The sequence below is a fragment of the Hemiscyllium ocellatum genome, chromosome 28, assembly GCF_020745735.1.
Source record: "Hemiscyllium ocellatum isolate sHemOce1 chromosome 28, sHemOce1.pat.X.cur, whole genome shotgun sequence".
NCBI classification, from domain to species: domain Eukaryota; kingdom Metazoa; phylum Chordata; class Chondrichthyes; order Orectolobiformes; family Hemiscylliidae; genus Hemiscyllium; species Hemiscyllium ocellatum.
Genome location: NC_083428.1, coordinates 81,832 through 103,050, shown reverse-complemented (window position 1 = coordinate 103,050; position 21,219 = coordinate 81,832). Strand labels below are relative to the sequence as shown.

Genomic DNA, 21,219 nt, shown 5'->3' with positions numbered 1-21,219 from the left:
TGTGCAGGGTGTTCTAGCTGGGTGGATAAAGAACTGGTTGAGCAACAGGAGACAGAGAGTAGTAGTTGAAGAGAGTTTCTCAAAATGGAGAAAGGTGTCCAGTGGTGTCCCACAGGGGTCCATGCTGGGGCCACTGTTGTTTGTAATATACATAAATGATCTGGAAGAGGGCACTGTTGGTATGATCAGCAAGTTTTCAGGTGACATGAAAATTGGTGGAGTAGCAGAAAGCATAAGGGACTGTTAAAGAATACAGGAGAATATAGATAGACTGGAGAGTTGGGTCAAGAACTGGCAGATGGTGTTCAATCCAGGCAAATGTGAGGTGATGTATTTTGGAAGGTCTAATTCTAGAGCGAACTATACTGTAAACGGAAGAGCTTTGGGAAAAGTTGATGAGCAGAGAGATCAGGGAGTTCAGGTCCATTGTACCCTGTATGTGGCTGCACATGTAGATAGAGTGGTCAAGAAGGCATATGATATGCTTGCCTTCATCGGATGGGGTATTAAGTATAAGAGCTGGCAGGTCATGTTAAAATTGTACAAAACTTTGGTTTGGCCACATTTACAATACTGTGTACAGTTCTGGCCGCCACATTACCAAAATGATGTGGACACGTTGGAGATAGGCATGGTAGATTCATTTAAGGTGTGGCTGGACATATGCATGAGGAAATGGGGAGCAGAGGGATACAATCCTTAGGAACTGGGCGATAGGTTTAGGCAGTGGATTTGGATCGGCACAGGCTTAGAGGACCGAAGGGCCTGTTCCTGTGATGTAAATTTTCTTCGTTCTTTGTTCTTCTATCTATTTTCATCACTGAAGATTCTCATTCCTGAACTATTCTTTTAAATTGTTTCTGCACTCTCTTCAATTCATTTGCAATTGTCCTGTATTGTGGGGCCCACAACTGTATGCAATTCTCCAGCCAAGGTCTATAAGTGCCTTATGTAAGTTCAACATCAACTCTTTGCTCTTGTGTTCAATGCCACAATTGATAAAACTGAGAACACTGTGTTTTATTAACTGTTCTCTCCATCTTTCCAGCCGCTTGTTATGATCTGAATATATTAAGGACAAAAGAGTAACTAGAGAGAGAATAGGGCCCCTCAAAGATCAGCAAGGCAGCCTTTGTGTGGAGCCACAGAAAATGGGGGAGATACTAAGTGAGTATTTTGCATTAGTATTTACTGTGGAAAAGGATATGGAAGACATAGACTGTAGGGAAATAGATGGTGACATCTTGCAAAATGTTCAGATTACAGAGGAGGAAGTGCTGGATGTCTTGAAATGGGTAAGGTGGGTAAATCCCCAGGACCTGATCAGGTGTACCCTAGAACTCTGTGGGAAGCTAGAGAAGTGATTGCTGGGCCTCTTGCTGAGATATTTGTATCATTGATAGTCGCAGGTGAGGTGTCGGAAGACTGGAGGTTGGCAAACGTGGTGCCACTGTTTAAGAAAGGCGGTAAAGACAAGCCAGGGAACGATAGACCAGTGAGCCTGACGTCGGTGGTGGGCAAGTTGTTAGCGGGAATCCTGAGAGGCAGGATCTACATGTATTTGGAATGACAAAGACTGATTAGGGATAGTCAACATGGCTTTGTGCATGGGAAATCATGTCTCACAAACTTGATGGAGTTTTTTGAAGAAATAACAAAGAGGATTGATGAGGGCAGAGCAGTAGGTGTGATCTATATGGACTCAGTAAGGCGTTCGACAAGGGTCCCCATGGGAGACTGATTAGCAAGGTTAGATCTCATGGAATACAGGGAGAACTAGCCATTTGGATACAGAACTGGCTGAAAGGTAGAAGACAGAGGGTGGTGGTGGAGGGTTGTTTTTCAGACTGGAGGCCTGTGACCAGTGGAGTGCCACAAGGATCGGTGCTGGGTCCTCTGCTTTTTGTCATTTACATAAATGATTTGGATGTGAGCATAAGAGTTACAGTTAGTAAGTTTGCAGATGACACCAAAATTGGAGGTATAGTGGACAGCGAAGAGGGTTACCTCAGATTATAACAGGATCTGGAACAGATGGGCCAATGGGCTAAGAAGTGGCAGATGGAGTTTAATTCAGATAAATGTGAGGTGCTGCATTTTGGGAAAGCAAATCTCAGCCAGACTTAAACACTTAATGGTAAGGTCCTAGGGAGTGTTGCTGAACAAAGGCACCTTGGAGTGCAGGTTCATAGCTCCTTGAAAGTGGGGTCACAGTAGATAGGATAGTGAAGAAGGCATTTGGTATGCTTTCCTTTATTGGTCAGAGTATTGAGTACAGGAGTCGGGAGGTCATGTACAGGACATTAGTTAGGCCACTGTTGGAATATTGCGTGCAATTCTGGTCTCCTTCCTATTGGAAAGATGTTGTGAAACTTGAAAGGGTTCAGAAAAGATCTACAAGGATGTCGTCAGGGTTGGAGGACTTGAGCTATCGGGAGAAGCTGAACAGGCTGGGGCTGTTTTCCCTGGAGTGTCGGAGGCTGAGGTGTGACCTTATAGAGGTTTACAAAATTATGAGGGGCAAGGATAGGGTAAACAGGCAAAATCTTTTCCCTGGGGTCAGGGAGTCCAGAACTAGAGGGCATAGGTTTAGGGTGAGAGAGTAAAGATATAAAAGAGACTTAAGAGGCAACATTTTCACGCAGAGAGTGGTATGTGTATGGAATGAGCTGCCAGAGGAAGTGGTGGAGGCTGGTACAATGGCAACATTTAAGAGACATTTGGATGGGTATATGAATAGGAAGGGTTTGGAGGGATATGGGCTGGGTGTTGGCAGGTGGGATTAGATTGGGTTGAGATATCCGGTCAGCATGGATGGTTTGGACTGAAGGGTTTGTTTCCATGCTGTACATCTCTATGACTCTATATACACCAGTTCCCTCTGTTCCTGCACCCACTTTAAAATTATACCCTATATTTTATTTTGTCTTTCAAGGTTCTTCGAACCAAAGTACATTACCTCACATTTCTCTGCTTTGAGCATCAGCTGTTGCCTATCTGTCCACTCCCCCAACTTGTCAATGTCCTTTTGGAGGTTCACATTGTTGTCCTCACATTTAACAATTCTTCCATATTTCATGTCATCTGCAATGTTGGAAATTGTCCCCAGCACACCAAGATCCAGAAGCAAGAATCCCAATACCAACCCCTGGGGAAGAGCACGACAAACCTTCGTCCAGTCTGAAAAATATCTATTGACCATTACTCTCTGTTTCCTGTCACTCAGCTAATGTTGTGTCCACATTATGTTTATACCATGACTGAAAACTATCCTCAAGTCTGTTGTGTGGCACTGCATCAAACACCTTCTGGAAACCCATGTGGACCACATCAAGTGTTACTCTCATCAAACCTTTCTATTATCTTTCCTAAAAATGCTTAGTTCGGCATGATTTTCACTTTAAGAAGAATCAACATGGATTTCTAATCAACCCACCATTTTCCATGTGACTACAGATTCTGTTCTAACATTTGTTATCACATGTTTCCTCACCACTGAAGTTAAACTAACTGGTCTGTAATTGCTGGGATTATCTTTGCAACCTTTCTTGAACAAGGCTGTAATAGTCTTCTGGCACATGCCCAGCGTCCAGGGAAAACTGAAATATTGCCAAAGCCTCTGCAATTTCTACCTTCATTTCCTTTAAAATCTTGGATGCATTTGCAAGGTTTGTGAAGGTTTGGATCTCATCCAGTCCTAGTGCCTCGTTAACTTTGTGTTGACAAGCTACCCTTCTGGTGACAAGGTATCCTCCTTTCTCCCCAAGGTCTGGATGGTATTCTCCAGTTTTGTAAAGACAAATGTCTATCATTAATTTAATATGTCAGCCTTGGCCCCGCCTTCACCTGTAAATCCCCTTTTTGGTCTCTGTTATGGCCTACTCCATTTTAACCACTTCCCTACTGTTTATATGCCTAGAAAAGACTTTGGGTCTTCCCTTTATGTTACCTGCTAATCTTTTCTCAAAGTTCCTGTTCCTGTTGTATTCTTAGTTGTATTTTTGACCTTGGACCTGCCATATATACATCTTTTCTTTCTAATGTATTTCTATCTCCATTGTCAACCAGGGAACTTTGGATTTCTATTAAATATAATACACTTTGACTGTACCTGAACCACTTGCTTCTTTAAGGTGGCCCAATGTTCAGTTCCTGATCTTTCCATCAAGTTCTCATTCCAAACATTCCTGCTCAATTTTGTTGTAGCCCCATTGAACAGGGACCAATTTGTCTGAGAATGGGGCCTGGGTTACAAACTCTTCAGGGTCTCTCTGGAATAACTGTGATATATTTTGACTTTGGAGCAAATGTTCAAAATTATAGCTCTGCCTTTTTTATCTTTGCAGTGCCTCCAGGTCTATGAGCCCTTACTGCCCTGGGACAACATTAAAAACTGCGTTAATGGTGACCTCGGAAATAAACTGATGCATCACAATGCAGAACTAACGAGAGCGCTGAATCCACCCCATGACTATGTTCCATGGATCCTGGTCAATGGAGTAAGTTGGAAAGATGCTTCCTATTGTGTTATTGTTTAGATTCTTGAGCAGGCAGGCAGTGTGCCTTTAAGACAGGTGCATGTCATCATCCCACGTGCCGTTCCAGTCTCAAGGTCTTCAGTTACGGTCTCTGAGGAGTGTGTTCAGTTTGTTTATACCAAACAGATCGTCTATATTCGATACACAACCAGAAGTAGCATATTACCTCAAAAAGGAACATTTTGTTAAAAGTTGTCATCTAACACTTATTAGGACATTTGGAAGAAATATTAATTCAAAAGTTAAACAAACAATTATACTAATGAAAGGAGAGTGCTGATTGGTTGTGCCAGTGGACTCTGATCTGTGGAGGTGTCACCATGGCGAATGCAGCCATTAGTGCCGATTGACTGTTAACAACCAGACTTTGTTTACATTTTAAACCAGTCATTTTGGCTCTGACTAGACAGAACATTGCCTCTAAAATGAACCAGAAAAGGGCTGTTGCCTGACATGTTGAGTTGAAACAGGAACATCTGGAAGGAACAGGCCCTGTGTATGAATATGTGTAGCTTCCAGTAAACACAGTAAAACAGGCCCTGTGTATGAATATGTGTAGCTTCCAGTAAACACAGTAAAACAGTAAAACAGGCCCTGTGTATGAATATGTGTAGCTTCCAGTAAACACAAGTATACTTGTGTTTGGCAATCTGAAATTTGTTATTAATTTAATCCCCCCCACAACAGGATTAGCCAGCAAATGTTATCCAACTGCAGAATCACATCTAATATTGGCACTCCGTTGTGAGATTTGCAAATACATGCTGGTTGGATACAGTCAGAACCTTGTTTATTGTGAACAGCCAAAAGGATATGCTGTTTGATGTGATCTGACAGTCTTTGTGAACTATGTACTTGGAATCACATCAGCACTGAAATTTAAAGTCCATATTAATCACTTTTGCAACAATTGTGACAACTTGATAAAAGAGCAGCGCTCCGAAAGCTAGTGCTTCCAAATAAACCTATTGGACTATAACCTGGTTTTGTGTGTTTTTTTAAACATTTATGCAATAGGCAGATATCTTGTAGCAACATGAGGTGTTTAACACAAACAAAATGCTGGCATCAAGCCTATACCTCCCATTAAAAACAGTAAAAACTGGTAAATCCAGACCTACATATACAAACTGTCTTCACACTCTCTCCTCCACCCTCCACATTTCAGTTCTGCCACCCTCACTGCCCCTTGCTTCTGGCCACACGTAATTCCAAAAAGAACTTACATTTTTTTATTGAGATCCCTTTTGAGTATTCTTGTATGGTCTTCAAATTCCAATCTTTTTTACAGAAGCACACTGAAGATTTGGAGGATGAGGCTATGAATGCACTCTTCAATCTCATTTGCAACACTTATTCGGTGAGTGACCCATCTCTTGCTTCTTGAAGTTCAGTGACTTTACAAATACATGAAATGCTATTTCCCTCTAGTTGGTGTAAACACTGAGTGCTGCTCAAAGAATTTTGTGTGTTTTTGTGCAAATGACTCATTTAATTAAACTTGATTTCAGAGAATCGTAGAATATTCACAGCTTAGGAGGATGCTATTCATCCTTTTGTGTTCTTTGATTTGATCTGATTTATTGTTTACCTAGGTGCAGTGAAAAGCTTTGTTTTGCAAGCAGTGCAGGCAGATTATAGCAAACAAGGACATACAGATGATGGGGTAATTAGATAGAGTGAGGTAAGCAAGGTTATACTGGACAGGAGGTGCGCAAAGCAAGACCAATATTAACAAGGTTAACATTATTAAAGGTTGGAGAGTCCATTCATCAGTCTAATAATGGCCAGGAAGAAGCTATTATTGAACCTGTTGGTGAATCCGTTCAAACATAGTGTCTTCTGCCTGGTGGAAGAGTTCATGCAAACAGTTTTAATGCATGAATTTAGAGCAGGGCTCAGCTGTTTGACCCCATGAATCTGCTCTGCTAATTAATAAGACTGTAACTTCAACTCCACATTTCTGTCAAACCCCCTCCCTCATTAACCTTTCATCCCTTGCTTATTGAGAATCTGTTCATCTCTACTTCCACCACCTTTACAGGAAGAAATTTGCAAAAGACTCTCAAAGCTGTGAGATGAAAAAAATGTTTTCATCTCTGTCTTAATTGAGCAATCCCTGATTTTATAATGACCCCTTGTCCGAGAGTCTCCCACAAATATACCCTTTATGTACAATCTGCCAAGAACATTCATGATCTGGTATGTTTCAATATAATTACTTCTCACTCCTGTAAACACTTTATGGATAACAAGCCAAGCCTGTCCAGCCATTCTTCATAACAAGGTATTAGTCTTGTATCCTTTTCTGAACTGCCTTCAAAGCAGTATCATCTTCCCCTGGATAAGATGACAAATATTTCACACAATATTTCAGTTGTGGTTTCACTAGTGCCCTGTGTAACTGAAGCTTAACCCTCTACTTTTGTACAGGTATATTCAATTTCCCTCACAATAAATTATAACATTTTATTAATTCTTGTGGGATATAGGTAAATTAATGTTATTTCTGCAATTCTGCAATTATAATTGATTATACAAAAATAAATGAACTCACACTAGTGTGTAATTGTTTCACCCAAGAGCTGAGTCAACAAGAATGGAAACCATGTGGAGGAAATGCATAATTGTTTTTTTGTATCAGCTAAAAATGTATGCAAGAAAGAAATGGGACTGCACAACACTGGTAGATAATACAGGCGACTAGATTAGATGCTGTGAAGAGAGGCAGTTAACTAGATATGCCTGTATAAACAATAGGTACAAACATCTGTTCCCCACTTTTACAGAAACCCAGGAACAAACCCCAATTAAAAGGGCTTAGTGATAAGATGCTGTGAGGGGCAGCACAGATGGAGGGAGTAGATAATGGTAAGGCAAGAAATGCCTAACAATAACCCACAGCAGGATGAGGTCAAATGGCCTTGTGAGGCCAGAAATAAGCATTTTGTCACAGACAAGGCCGGATAAGACAAGAGATAGACAGGAGTAATGGGTACCGGTCTTAGGGAAGTGGAGGATATAAATGGGGGGAAACAATAAAATAAGAAAAAATTATGTAGGAACCAAATAATATTAATATCGAGTATTTGTTGAATTCAGTGTGTTTTGTCCCTGCCTTGTGGACATCACACCCACTTGCAAGTGTGAAATAAATGACACTACTGATTCAGATCTTGTCTCGGTCTGAAATTATTGAAGTGAGTGAGCTTTGTTTCTCACAATTCTCATAATTATTTAAGACCTGCACACTTAACATTAACAAAGTATACACAAGACACCCAGATTCCTTAGCATCTCAGAGCTTAAAGATTTAAAAGGACTTAGAACATAGAACATAGAACAGTACAGCACAGAACAGGCCCTTCAGCCCACGATGTTGTGCCAGCCATTGATCCTCATGTATGCACCCTCAAATTTCTGTGACCATATGCATGTCCAGGAGTCTCTTAAATGTCCCCAATGACCCAGCCTCCACAACTGCTGCTGCCAACGCATTCCATGCCCTCTGCATAAAGAACCCGCCTCTGACATCCCCTCTATACTTTCCTCCAACCAACTTAAAACTATGACCCCTCATGTCAGTCATTTCTGCCCTGGGAAATAGTCTCTGGCTATCGACTCTATCTATGCCTCTCATTATCTTGTATACCTCAATTAGGTCCCCTCTCCTCCTGCTTTTCTCCAATGAAAAAAGTCCGAGCTCAGTCAACCTCTCTTCATAAGATAAGCCCTCCATTCCAGGCAGCATCCTGGTAAACCTCCTCTGAACCCTCTCCAAAGCATCCACATCTTTCCTATATTAGGTCGACCAGAACTGGGCGCAGTATTCCAAGTGCGGTCTAAACAAAGTTTTATAGAGCTGCAACAAGATCTCACAACTCTTAAACTCAATCCCCCTGTTAATGAAAGTCAAAACACCATAAGCTTTTTTAACAACCCTGTTCACTTGGGTGGCCATTTCAAGGGATCTATGTACCTGCACCCCAAGATCCCTCTGTTCCTCCACACTGCCAAGAATCCTATCCTTAATCCTGGACTCAGCTTTCAAATTCGACCTTCCAAAATGCATCACCTCGCATTTATCCAGGTTGAACTCCATCTGCCACCTCTCAGCCCATCTCTGCATCCTGTCAATGTCGTGCTGCAGCCTACAACATCCCTCTATACTCTCAATGACACCTCCAATCCTTGTGCCATCTGCAAACTTGCTGACCCATCCTTCAATCCCCTCATCCAAGTCATTAATAAAAATTACAAACAATAGAGGCCCAAGGACAGAGCCCTGTGGAACACCACTCACCACAGACCTCCAGGCAGAATATTTTCCTTCTACTATCACTCACTGTCTTATGTTGGCCAACCAATTCTGTATCCAGACAGCAATATTCCATGAATCCCATTCCTCCTGATCTTCTGAATGAGCCTATCGTGGGAAACCTTATCAAATGCCTTGCTGAAGTCCATATACACCACATCCACAGCTTGACCCTCATCAACTTTTCTAGTCACATCCTCAAAGCACTCGATAAGGTTTGTGAGGCATGACCTGCCCCTCATAAAGCTGTGCTGACTGCATTTAATCAAGCCATGCTCTTCCAGATGGTCATAAATCCTATTCCTCAGAATCCTTTTAACACCTTGCAGACGATAAACGTGGGAGTTACTGGTCTGTAATTGCCGGGGATTTCCCTATTTCCTTTCTTGAAGAGAGGAATTACATTTACCTCTCTCCAGTCCTCAGGTACGACTCTGGTGGAGAGCGAGGATGCAAAGATCTTCGCCAGTGGCGAAGCAACTACATTTCTCATTTCCCAAAGCAGCCGAGGACAAATCTGGTCCAGGCCTGGCGACTTGTCAATCTTAATGTTTGACAAAATTTTGGGCACATCAGCTTCCTCTATCTCTATCCATTTCAACAGGCACACTTGCTCTTCAAAGGTTTTATTCACTACAAAGTCCATTTCTTTCTTAAAGACAGAAGCAAAAAACTCATTTAAGGCTTCCCTTACCATCTCAGACTCCACACATAAATTCCCTATGCTATCCCTGATCAGCCCTACTCTTTCTTTGACCGTTCTCTTATTCCTCACATAAGTGTAAAATACCTTTGTGTTCTCCCTAATCCGTTCTGCCAAGCATTTCTCGTGCCCCATCCTGGCTCTCCTCTGACCATTTTTGAGCTCCTTCCTCGCCTGCCTGTAATCCTGTAGAGCTGAGCTTGACCCTAGCTTCCTCCACCTGTAACCCATTTATCCATGTGCTGAGCCTTAGGAGTGACCAACTTAAAAGATAACCTTTTCACGCAGTGGGATGTGTGTAAGGAATGAGCTGCCAGAGGAAGTGGTGAGGCTGGTACTACCTTTTTCCTTTTGATGAGAAGCTTCACCGCTCTCGCCATCCAAGGTTCCTTTATCTTACCACTTCTTGCCTGTCTCAGAGGGACATATTTATTCATCACTTGCAACAACAGTTCCTTAAACAGTCTCCACATGTCTATAGTGCCTTTACCATGGAACAATTGCTCCCAGTCCATGCTTCCTAACTCATGTCTAATCGCATCGTAGTTTCCTCTTCCCCAATTAAATATCCTCCCATTTTGCCTAAACCCCTCTTCTCCATAGATATATAGAATGTGAGGCAGTTGTGGTCACTATCACCAAAATGCTCTCCCACCACAAGATCTGATACTTGCCCCGGGCTCGTTTCTGAGCACTAAATCTAGAATGGCCTCTCCCCTCGTCGGCCTGTCAACGTACTGAGTTAGGAAACCCTCCTGAACACACCTTACAAAAACAGCTCCATTCAAATCTTCTGCTCGAAGGAGGTTCCAATCAATATTGGAAAAGTTAAAGTCACCCATTACAACAACCCTACTACGTCCACACTTTTCCAAAATCTGCCGACCTCTGCTTTCTTCCATCTCCCTGCTGCTATTGGGGGCCTGTAGTAAACCCCTAACGAGGTGACTGCTCCCTTGCTGTTCCTAATTTCCACCCATACTGACTCGGTAGGCAGATCTTCCTCAACAATGGAAGCTTCTGTAGCTGTGATATCATCTCTGATTAGGAGTGCTACACCCCCTCCTCTTTCTCCCCCCTCCCTATTCTTTTTAAATGCTCTAAACCCTGGACCATCAAGCAACCATTCCTGCCCCTGAGAAACCCATGTCTCTGATATGGCCACAACACCATAACACCAGGTACTGACCCATGCTCTAAGTTCATCACTTTTATTCCTGATACTCCTTGCGTTCAAGCAAACACACTTTAACTGATCCCGTGGTTCCTTCCCAGGAAAATCCTTCCCACTAGCTGGTCTACCTCTGGCTATTGCCTCATCTGCATCAACTCTCACCTTCGGTATACAGCTCAGGTTCCCACCCCCTGCCATACTAATTTAAACCCTCTCGAACTATTCGAGCAAACCTTCCACCCAGGATGTTGGTCCCCTTCCAGTTCAGATGCAACCCATCCTTCTTGTACAGGTCCCACCTTCCCCAGAAGGCATCCCAATTATCTACATCTCTGAAGCCCTCCCTCCTACACCAGCTGTGCAGCCACGTGTTAAGCTGTGCCCGCTCCCTGTTCCTCGCCTTGCTATCTCGTGGCACCGGTAGTAAACTAGAGAACACTACTCTGTTCGTTCTGCTTTGCAACTTCCACCCTAACTCCCTGAAATCACTTTTTATATCCTCGATCCTTTTCCTGGTGCCAATATGTAACAAGATTTCTGGCTGATCGCCCTCCCCTTTCAGAACATTATACACCCGATTGGAGACGTCCCGGACCCTGGCACCAGGGAGGCAACGTACCTTCCGGGAATCCCGATCCTGACCCAAAATCTCCTGTTGATTCCCCTAACTATCGCGTCCCCTACCACGAGTACTTTCCTATTCTGCCCCCTTCCCTTCTTTGCCACAGTGTCAGGCTCAGTGCCAGAGAACTGACTGCTAGGGCTTTCCTCTGGTAGATCATCCCCCCCAGCAGTATCCAAAACAGTGTACTTATTGCTGAGGGGAATGTCCACAGGGGATCTCTGCACTGTCTGTCTGTCCCCTTTCCTCCCCCTAACTGTAACCCATCTATCCTTGTCCTGAGCTTTAGGGGTGACCAACTTAAAAGATAACCTTTTCACGCAGTGTGATGTGTGTAAGGAATGAGCTGCCAGAGGAAGTGGTAAGGCTGGTACAATTACAACATTTAAAAGACATCTGGATAGGAAGGGTTTAGGGGGATATGGGCTAAATACTAACAAATGGGATGAGCCTAATTTAGGATATCTGGTTGGCATGGATAAGTTGGACCGAAGGATCTGTTTCTGTCATGTACATCTCTGACTTTCTGACTCTGTGATATCTCACCACTTAGTTAATATGCTTTATTCTATTCTTCCTGCCAAAATTGATTATTTCACATTGTCCTGCGTTATACGCTACATACCACACCTTTATCCAACAAACCTATCTATACCCCTTTTTAACTTCCTTATGTCCTATTTTCAATGTGTTTTTCTACTTATTATTGTGCCATCAAATATAACAACTGTCAAGGGATTCCTTACGATTGGTGCTTGATAAAGAATGATTTTCTTCATGTCACTATTGCTTCTTTGTCAATCACCTTAAATTGATATTCTCTAGTTCCAATTCCTTCTGCCAAATCTGAAATAATTTCTTTATTGACTGCCCAGGCCCCTCATTATTGCACACCTCTGTTAAATCTTCTCTCAACCCTTCCCCTAAGTAGAAAAGTTCCAGCTTTACCAATCCATCCACGAAACTGAAATCTTTGATCGCTTAAAACCATTTAGAGGAAACAGTGACATTGTAGTCATGTGACTGGATTAGAAATCCAAAGGCCTAGGCTATAATGTTCTGGGGATATGGATTTAAATTCATAAGGCCATAATTGATGCTTATTGATTTGATTTATTGTTGTCACATGCACCTAGATACATTAAAAAGTTTTGTGTGCACTATAGACAGATCACAACATACAAAGTGCATTAGGGTAATAGAATAGAGTGAAGCATGCAATGTTACTGCTGCAGAGAAGGTACACAAAGAGCAAGATCAATGTTAAGTTTAAAATTTGAGAGGTCCAGTCAGAAGTTTAATAACAGTGGAAAGAAGCTGTTCTTGAATCTCTTGGTATGTGTGGTATGTGTGTCTAAGCGTTTGTGTCTTTGCCTGATGGAGGAGTTTGAAAAAGGTTATAATCAGGGTAGGAGGGGTCTTTGATGTTGGCTGCCTTCCTGATGCAGTGAGAAGTGTAGATGGAGTCAAAGGTTGGAAGGTTGGTTTATGTGATGGACTGAGCTGTGTTCATAACTCTCTGTAGTTTCTCATTGTGCTGGGCAGAGCAGGTGCCGTACCAAGCCAAGCTGCATCCAGAAAGAATGCTTTCTATGGTGCAGTCATGTTGGACTTTGCACATCCTCCCCGAGTCTGCGTGGGTTTCTTCTGGATGCTGCGGTTTCATCCCATAGTCCAGAGATATGCTGGTTAGGTGTGTTGTCCATGGGAAATGGAGCATAATAGGGTGGGTTGCTCTTTGGAAGTAGGTATAGACTCAATGAGCCAAATTACCTGCTTCCACACTGTAGGGATTCTATGATTCTATCTATAAAAATTGGTCAGAGTCTTTACAGGCATGCTGAATATCCTCAGCCTCCTCAGGAAGTAGAGACATTGTTGTGCTTTCTTGACAGTTGTATTAGCAGATGGTTGGTGATCATCACATGACATTCTCAGCCATCTCCACATCAGCACCATTGATCATGCCCTCCTCCTCTTTTTCTGTCATCAATGACCAGGTTAATGGTTAAATCTGATTTCAACAAAAATCTGGAATTAAGAGCTAGCCCAATTGTGGCTGTGTTTCCATTGTCATAAAACCCAACTAGTATTCTACTGTTCTTTAGGGAAGAAAATTTGCCATCTTTTCTCAGTCTGACCTACATGTGATTCTGGGCCCAGAGCAAAATGGTATACTTTTAATTGCCTTGCTGATCTTGAAGGTTTGTTTTCAGATGTTTCATCACCATGCTAAGTAAGGTCATCAGTGAGTCTCTGGTGAAGTGTTAATGGTATGTCTCATTAGGTCGAAAAAAGGAAGAAAACACATTAATGCTCAAGAAAATAAAGCCTTAGAAAAAGTTAAAGACAAAAACATTGTTATCCTACCTGCACACAAGGGGCGCATGATCATTATTTTTTTAAAAATCCGATTACCTTAAAAAGGCAAATGCTCTGCTTGCAGATACTGACACTTACCAGCAAGTGGCGACAGACCCAAACACATGGCTATTAAACAGAATCTCATCCTTTTGAACACACATAAAATCAGGAGAATTAAACAGGACAGACTTCCAAAACATGGAACCAGATGGATCCAACACACCATGCTTCTATGGATTACCAAAAATGCACAACCAGGGGGCCTCCCTCAGACCCATAGTCTCCCTACCTGGTACACCAACATATAGACTACAAAGAACTTCACCAAAAACTAAAACACCTAATTGAAGATTCACACCTCTCCATTCACTCCACCCATGAATTTCTGAACACCGTCAAAGGCACCAAGATAGAAGAGGACCAAATAATGGTCTCCTTTAACAGTGCAGCCCTTTTCACATCCATTAACATCATCCTGGCAAAAGAAGCACTGGTATCACTACTCAGAAACTAGGACCACAAACACCAGACCGCACCAACCTCATCAGCAAAGACAACATCCTCAAGCTGGTGGACCTGTGCCGCACCACCCACTTCATATTCAATAACAAAACCTACAAACAAGCCAATGGTACACCCATGGGATCACCAATATCTGGGCTCATAGTGGAAGCAGGAATGCAGAGATTTGAACGAGCTGCTCTCCTATCTATCCAACCCAAACTTTGGGTCCACTACATCACTGACACCTTCATCATCACAAATGGAACAAATTAGAGGAAACATACAACACCATCAATAATATTTTGGCAGTTCACAAAAGAGGAGGAGAATGACAACATACTCCCATTTCTAGACATGACAGTTGATGTACAGTTAATGGAGAGCTTCAAACCAGCATCTACAGAAAAAAAACCACAAATGGACCATATACTTCAGAAGCAATCATCCCAACACTCACAAATGGAGCTGCATCAAGACATTGTTTCAATGAGCTACATCACACTGAAGCACCCAAGAACTACAATAAGCAGAAGAAAAGTGGGTATCCAACGACGCAATCTGCTAATTCCAAACAAACAGTAACTAGAGCCATATTACCTTACATCAAAGACACACCAGAAATGACTTCCAGACTCAGACCCCTTGGCATCATGATCATCCACAAACCTACCAACACATTTAAATAGCAACTAATGAACCTAAAGGATCCATTAAATACTACCAGCAAAACTAATGTCATTTACAAGATACCTTGCAAGAACTGTAAAAAACACTACATTGAATAAATTAACAGAAAACTTGCCACCAGGATACATGAACACCAACTGGCCACCAAAAGACACGATCCACTCTCACTAGTTTCTACACATATAGACAAAGAAGGACACCACTTTGACTGGGACAACACACATATCCTAGGACAGGCGAAACAAAGACACATGCGAGGATTCTTAGAGACACGGCATTCTAACCAGAACTCCATTAATAAACACATTGATTTAGACCTATTGACCTTCCCTTGAAAAAAAGAATCAGAAATGACAACACCCACCTTAAGAAGCCAAGACATATAAATAGAGAGGCAGGACATATCACCAATGCTTTACAGAGACTCTCACTGCTGATGTTACCTAGTATGGTGATGAGACGTCTGAAAACAAACCTTCCAGCTCAGTGAACTAACTTACATACTTATCATCAACCTGAGCTACAAATCTTCTCAAAAATCACTAACTCTTAATTGCCCTCTGAAGTTACTGAGCAAATCATTCCAATGTAGGGCAGTTGGAGATGGTCATTAAATTCTGGCCTAGCCATAGGTGCCCACATCCCATGAGCAAAATATTTTCTGCACACTCGGGGAGGCAACGGCCTCACAGTGTTGTTACTGGACTATTAATCCAGAAACTCAACCCATGACCTAGAAATCTGAGTTCAAATCCTACCATGGCAGATGGTGGAATTTTAGTACCGTAAAAAATCTAGAATTAAGGGTCTAATGACAACCCTAGCCATGCCTCTTGTGATTTTCTAAACTAGTGTCTGATGCTCCAGGGAAAATAGCCCCAGCTATTCAGCCTCTCCCCATAGCCCATACCTTCCAAACCTGACAACATCCTTTTCTGCACCCTTTCAAGTTTATCAACTTGATTTGGAAATATATCACTGTTCTGTCACTGTTGGTGTGTCAAACCCCTGGAATTCTCAACCTAAGGGTGTTGTGGGTATGCAAACAGCACACAGACTGCAACAGTTTACAAAGGCAGCTCACCAACACCTTCTCAAGGGCAACTAAGGACAGGTAATAAATGCTGGCCCAGCCAGCAACACCCACATCCTATAAATGGATAAAGAAAAGGTACAAGTTTCACATCTTTTTAAAAAGTTCTTCTGCTTTTTCATTATTATGACTAAAGTGAGCAACCTCTCACTTCCCCATGCTCTTTACACTCCATCGGTCTCTTTGTCGCCTCTTGTCTGTATCTCTTTGCAGTGTCTTCGCGTCCTCTTCAGAGTCTGCATATCTACCAGCTTTGTATTGTCAATGAACATAGATAAATTTCTATCTGACCCTTTGTGCATGCCACTGACCTGCTGTTGTAGCCATTATATCTATACAGCTAATCCAATTCAGTTTCTGGTCAATGGTAGTCTCTAGTATGGTGAAAGTCAAGGATTTGGTGATGACCGTGCCATTGGATGTCAGTGGGTTGTGGTTAGATGATTTTGTGTTGGAAATGGAGTTGGTACAAATGTTACTTGCCACTTGACAACCTAAACCTGGATATTGTCCAGATTTTGTTGCATTTCAACATAGACTGCTTTAGTATCTGAGGAATTGCAAATGGTGCTGAACGTTGTGCAATAATTGATGAACATCCCCACTTCTGACCTTATGATGTTCATAAAGAGGCCACTTGACCCATCAAGTCTGTACCAGCTCTCCAAAGAACATCGCACCCATTCCCAAACTCCATCCTATCCTTGAAACTCAGCATTTCCCATGGCTAAGCCTCCAAGCCTGCACATCCCTGGACACTATGGGACAATTTTTATCATGTCCAATCCACCTAACCTGCACATCTTTGGACTGAGAGGAACGCAGAACACATCGTGAAGACACTGGGAGAGCATTCAAACGGCACACATAAAGTCACCCAAGACTGAAATTAAACCCAGGTCACTGGTGCTATGAGGCAACAATGCTAACTGCTGTGCCGCAGTGCAGCTTGTCACTCTGCAGAGATGTCCTGGAACAAAGATTACTAACCTCTAAAAATCTCAACAAGCTTCCTATGCCCCAGTTATGATTCCAATCAGTGGAAAGTTTTGCCCCATTTCCCACTAACTCCAGCTTTGCTTGCATATGGAGGTTCTACAGTATATCTGCACAAGGAACACAAGCAAGTAATCAAAAAGGCAAGTGGTGTGTTAGCCTTCAATGTAAGAGGTTGGAGTACAGGAATAAGGAAAATATTATTACAATTATATAGGGTTTAGGTAGTTTTCAGCCAAACTAGTCTGGGGAAAAGAAAGTGGCCTTGTGATGCAAGTGTAGTGTCTCAATGTCTGGATCAGGAGTCCAGGGTTCAAATCCCACCTCTGTAGAGATGTGCCATAACATGTCCAAATAAGTTTATTTACAGTAACTCCATGGCTTAGGCGGACCTTACCTGGACAATTGTGTGCAAGTTTGGTCTCCATATCATAGGAAGAATGCTGCATTAGAGGGAGTTCCATGAATATTCTCTGAATTGGTTTCTGGGATGAGCAGATGCTGAACTCATTTAAGAAACTGAGTAAACTAGCTCCTATCTGGAGTGCAGAAGATTAGATTACTTACAGTGTGGAAACAGGCCCTTCGGCCCAACAAGTCCTCACCGACCCGCCGAAGCGCAACCCATCCATAGCCCTACATTTACCCCTTACCTAACATTACGGGCAATTTAGCATGGCCAATTCACCTGACCCGCACATCTTTGGACTGTGGGAGGAAACCAGAACACCCGGAGGAAACCCATGCAGACACGGGGAGAACGTGCAAACTCCACACATTCAGTCGCCTGAGGCGGGAACTGAACCCGGGTCTCTGCCGCTGTGAGGCAGCAGTGCTAACTACTGTGCCACCGTGCCGCCCACTTTTTTTTAAAAATAGATCTGGATCCCCTGCCATTTGCATTGCACACTCACTGAGAAAGTTTAGATTAGATTGACAGGTGATCTCATTGAAACAAGATACTGAAGCGACGTGATTGGGTGGACACTGAGAGATTATTTCCTTCTGACTGGGAAACTCAGAACATGAATGACATCAAGAGAGAAAGGGTTGATCATTTACAACGGAGATGAAGAGAAACATCTTTCTCCAGAATGTTTTGAGTCTTTAAAAATCTCTACCCAACTAGTCAGAGACTTTTTCCCACAGCAGAAATGACAATCACAAAGGGACATACTTTTAAGGTGATTGGAGGAAGGTTGAGGGGAGATGTCAGATGTTGGTTCTTTACTACCACTGCTGGCAGTACATTCTGTGCATCTACCACTGTCTGCGTACAGCCAGATACATTTAAGCGACTCTTGGATAGACACATGGACGGTAGTAAAATGAAGGGTATGTCGGTTAATTTTATCTGAGAGTAGGATAAAAAGTTGGCACAACATCGCGGGCCAAAGGGCCTGTACTGTACTATGTTCTATGACTGTGGATGCTTTATTGTTGAATATAGTACAGGTTGAAAGACAAATTTTTGATCTTTAAGGGATTCAAGGAAATGAAAACTTGTTGAGAAAATAGAGTGGAGGTAGAAGCTCAGCCATGATTGTGTTGAATGGAGGTATCTAATAGCCTATTGTTGCTTCTATTTTCCATGTTTTGTTCTAACTGCTGCTTGGGCCTCTCACTTGACTCTGAGGCCTGTGGCTCAATTCCAAACAGCTCATGTTGGGAAAAATCTGATATAAATACAAGTCATAGCCAAACATAACTTTTTTTAAAATACTTTGACACTGAGTCACATGGGGAGACATTATGCCAGATGATCAAATCTTTTATCGGCACGTTTTAGGGAGTATCTTAAAATAGAAAAGAAAACAGGTGTTTATGGAGGGAATTGTACAGCCTAGGACGGAGACACCTGAAAGTGTAGTTTTGAATGGTGGAATGATTAAAATAGGAGATTGTTAAGAGATGACAATTGGTGAGTAAAATGTTTATTCACTTGTGTTGTGCAATATCTGCCCCAATTACTTTTTTCTGCTATCCATTCCCCTAACTTTATCCCCCATACTGCAATAATGTCTTTAGTTGCTATCACTTTTATCGGACTCTCTCTTGCCTTGTGTGTGTGTGTGTGTGTGTGTGTGTATCTCTGTCTCTGTCTCTGTGAAAGTGATGAACCTGAATTGGGAACTTCAGCCAAAGCTGATCTATCAAAACTAACCAAACCAGAAAAACCTAAATCAGTTTAGTTTTGCAGCTTGGGCGATGCTACGTTATCATGTTCCCCTTGAGAAGCATACTGCCACTGGCAAGTAGACCTCTTTCGCTGTTGATTTTTGCAATTGTTTTGGACATCTACCCCGGGATACTATAATTAACCACTAACTCTCCTGAGGAGCATCTGATAAAACCTGAGTCTAGAGATTAGGGATCTGTTTTTTAACTAGTAAAAAATGAGGTCTGCAGATGCTGGAGATCACAGCTGAAAATGTGTTGCTGGTTAAAGCACAGCAGGTTAGGCAGCATCTCAGGAATAGGGAATTCAACGTTTCGAGCATAAGCCCTTCATCAGGAATGACATTCCTGAGATGCTGCCTAACCTGCTGTGCTTTAACAGATTTTCATCTGTTTTTTAACTCCCACAATAATATGCACCTCTGTAAATTGAAGCACCCAATGATGACTGCCACATTGCCAATGACATTTATCCCAATGACATTGTGGAGTGAACTAGGAAATGATATTAAGAGGTTAAATCAACAATCCCTAAAATAGGCATTTAATAGGACTTTCAAATCTCCCATTAATCCTCCCCGTGGGTTAGTGTCTGTTTCTGGCAATTTGTCCATCCCACACAGTGAGGATCTATCGAGGATTAGTGTAATCAGACACCAGGATTAGCGCAATGCTTAAACTATTTTGATTCTCATGAATTCATCATTGAATAAATTGTCATTTGGAAAAGTGATTGAATGAGAGGGTAACCCAATGCTTCAGTTATTGCTGTTGTCACAAAGTCAGGTGGCTGATATATTAACTATGAATCTGTTGCGATTTTATTGCTGTGATAGATGTTCAAAATCATTTTGTTTTACAGGGTGTGAAGCCAAAGGCTTGTGCAAAACCTAAAGGATTAAACTCGTTTCCTAAATGTATGATCTAATCGTGGCTATTTGATGACTTCAATAAAACTCCATCTCTCTGGAAGCAATAATGAATGTTATTGCCTGGAAGGCCAGGAGTAATCTTTGCTGTGAAATGCTTGAAAGTGGCTAAGGAACATTGATTATAACTACTTGAATTTTCTACTGGACTTTTCTGGAGTACCCCTGGCTCTCATGAGCTGCCGAACAAACAAGAAGATCTTAGAATCCCTATAGTGTGGAAACAGGCCCTACAGCCCTACAAGTCCACACCGACGCTTTGAAGAGTATCACACTGAAACCCATTCCCCATTATCTTACACTTACCCCTAACTAATGCACCTAACCTATACATCCCTGTACACTATGGACAATTTAGCACGGCAAATTCACCTAACCTGCGCATCTTTTGGATTGTGGGAGGAAGCCAGAGCACCCGGAGGAAACACACGCAGACACAGGGAAAATGTGCAAACTCCGCACAGACAGTCACCCAAGGGTGCAATCAAACCTGGGTCCTTGGTGCTGTGAGGCAGCAGTGCTAACCACTGAGCCCCTATGCCGTCCCAAAGATATGAATTAAAAATTGAATTCTGTTTTTGCAACATGAGTAAAACCAAAGCAAAATTCATCAGATGCTAGAAATCTGAATTAAATGTTAGAAGATATCAGAATTACTCAATCAGTTAGCATCTGTGAGGAAAGAAGCAATTCTGATGAAAGATCATTAACTTGAAATGTTAACTTTGATTCTCTCTGTGCAAATGCTTCCAATCATACTGAGTATTTTGAGCATCTTCTGCTTTTGTTGTGTTGTGGTTGACTCTTACCTGCTCTCTGGATAATTATGGATGGCCTGTGATGCCTTTATCCCGCAAATGAATAAGGAAAATAAAGTTAAATCTGGTTGCAGATCCTTGGTGCTACTTTAGGAAAGAAAGCAGAAACATTTACGATGCAGAGAACATCAAAATACAAATTGGTGCAACAGCAAGATGCTTGAGGTTGAATCTAAATTGTTGTGCATCTTTTGTACCTGTTACTTTAATTGAACATGTAATGAATTTTTTAAAACTGAAACATTTTTGCTACATCTGCTGAAGTCAAATAAAAATAAAAATTGAGTTGTTTTGA

At 42.1% G+C, this 21,219-nt stretch overlaps 1 protein-coding gene across 1 annotated transcript in view; it reads left to right on the top strand.

Annotated features, from left to right (window-relative positions):
* The window catches only part of LOC132828808 (gamma-interferon-inducible lysosomal thiol reductase-like), a 67,366-nt gene extending 46,147 nt beyond the window's left edge, over nt 1–21,219 (top strand). Inside the window, exons 5-7 of the mRNA XM_060845944.1 lie at nt 4,347–4,499; nt 5,830–5,898; nt 20,040–21,219. Of these exons, the coding sequence (XP_060701927.1) occupies nt 4,347–4,499; nt 5,830–5,898; nt 20,040–20,105 (288 nt within the window). The 3' untranslated portion in view covers nt 20,106–21,219. The remainder of the gene's footprint in view (nt 1–4,346; nt 4,500–5,829; nt 5,899–20,039) is intronic.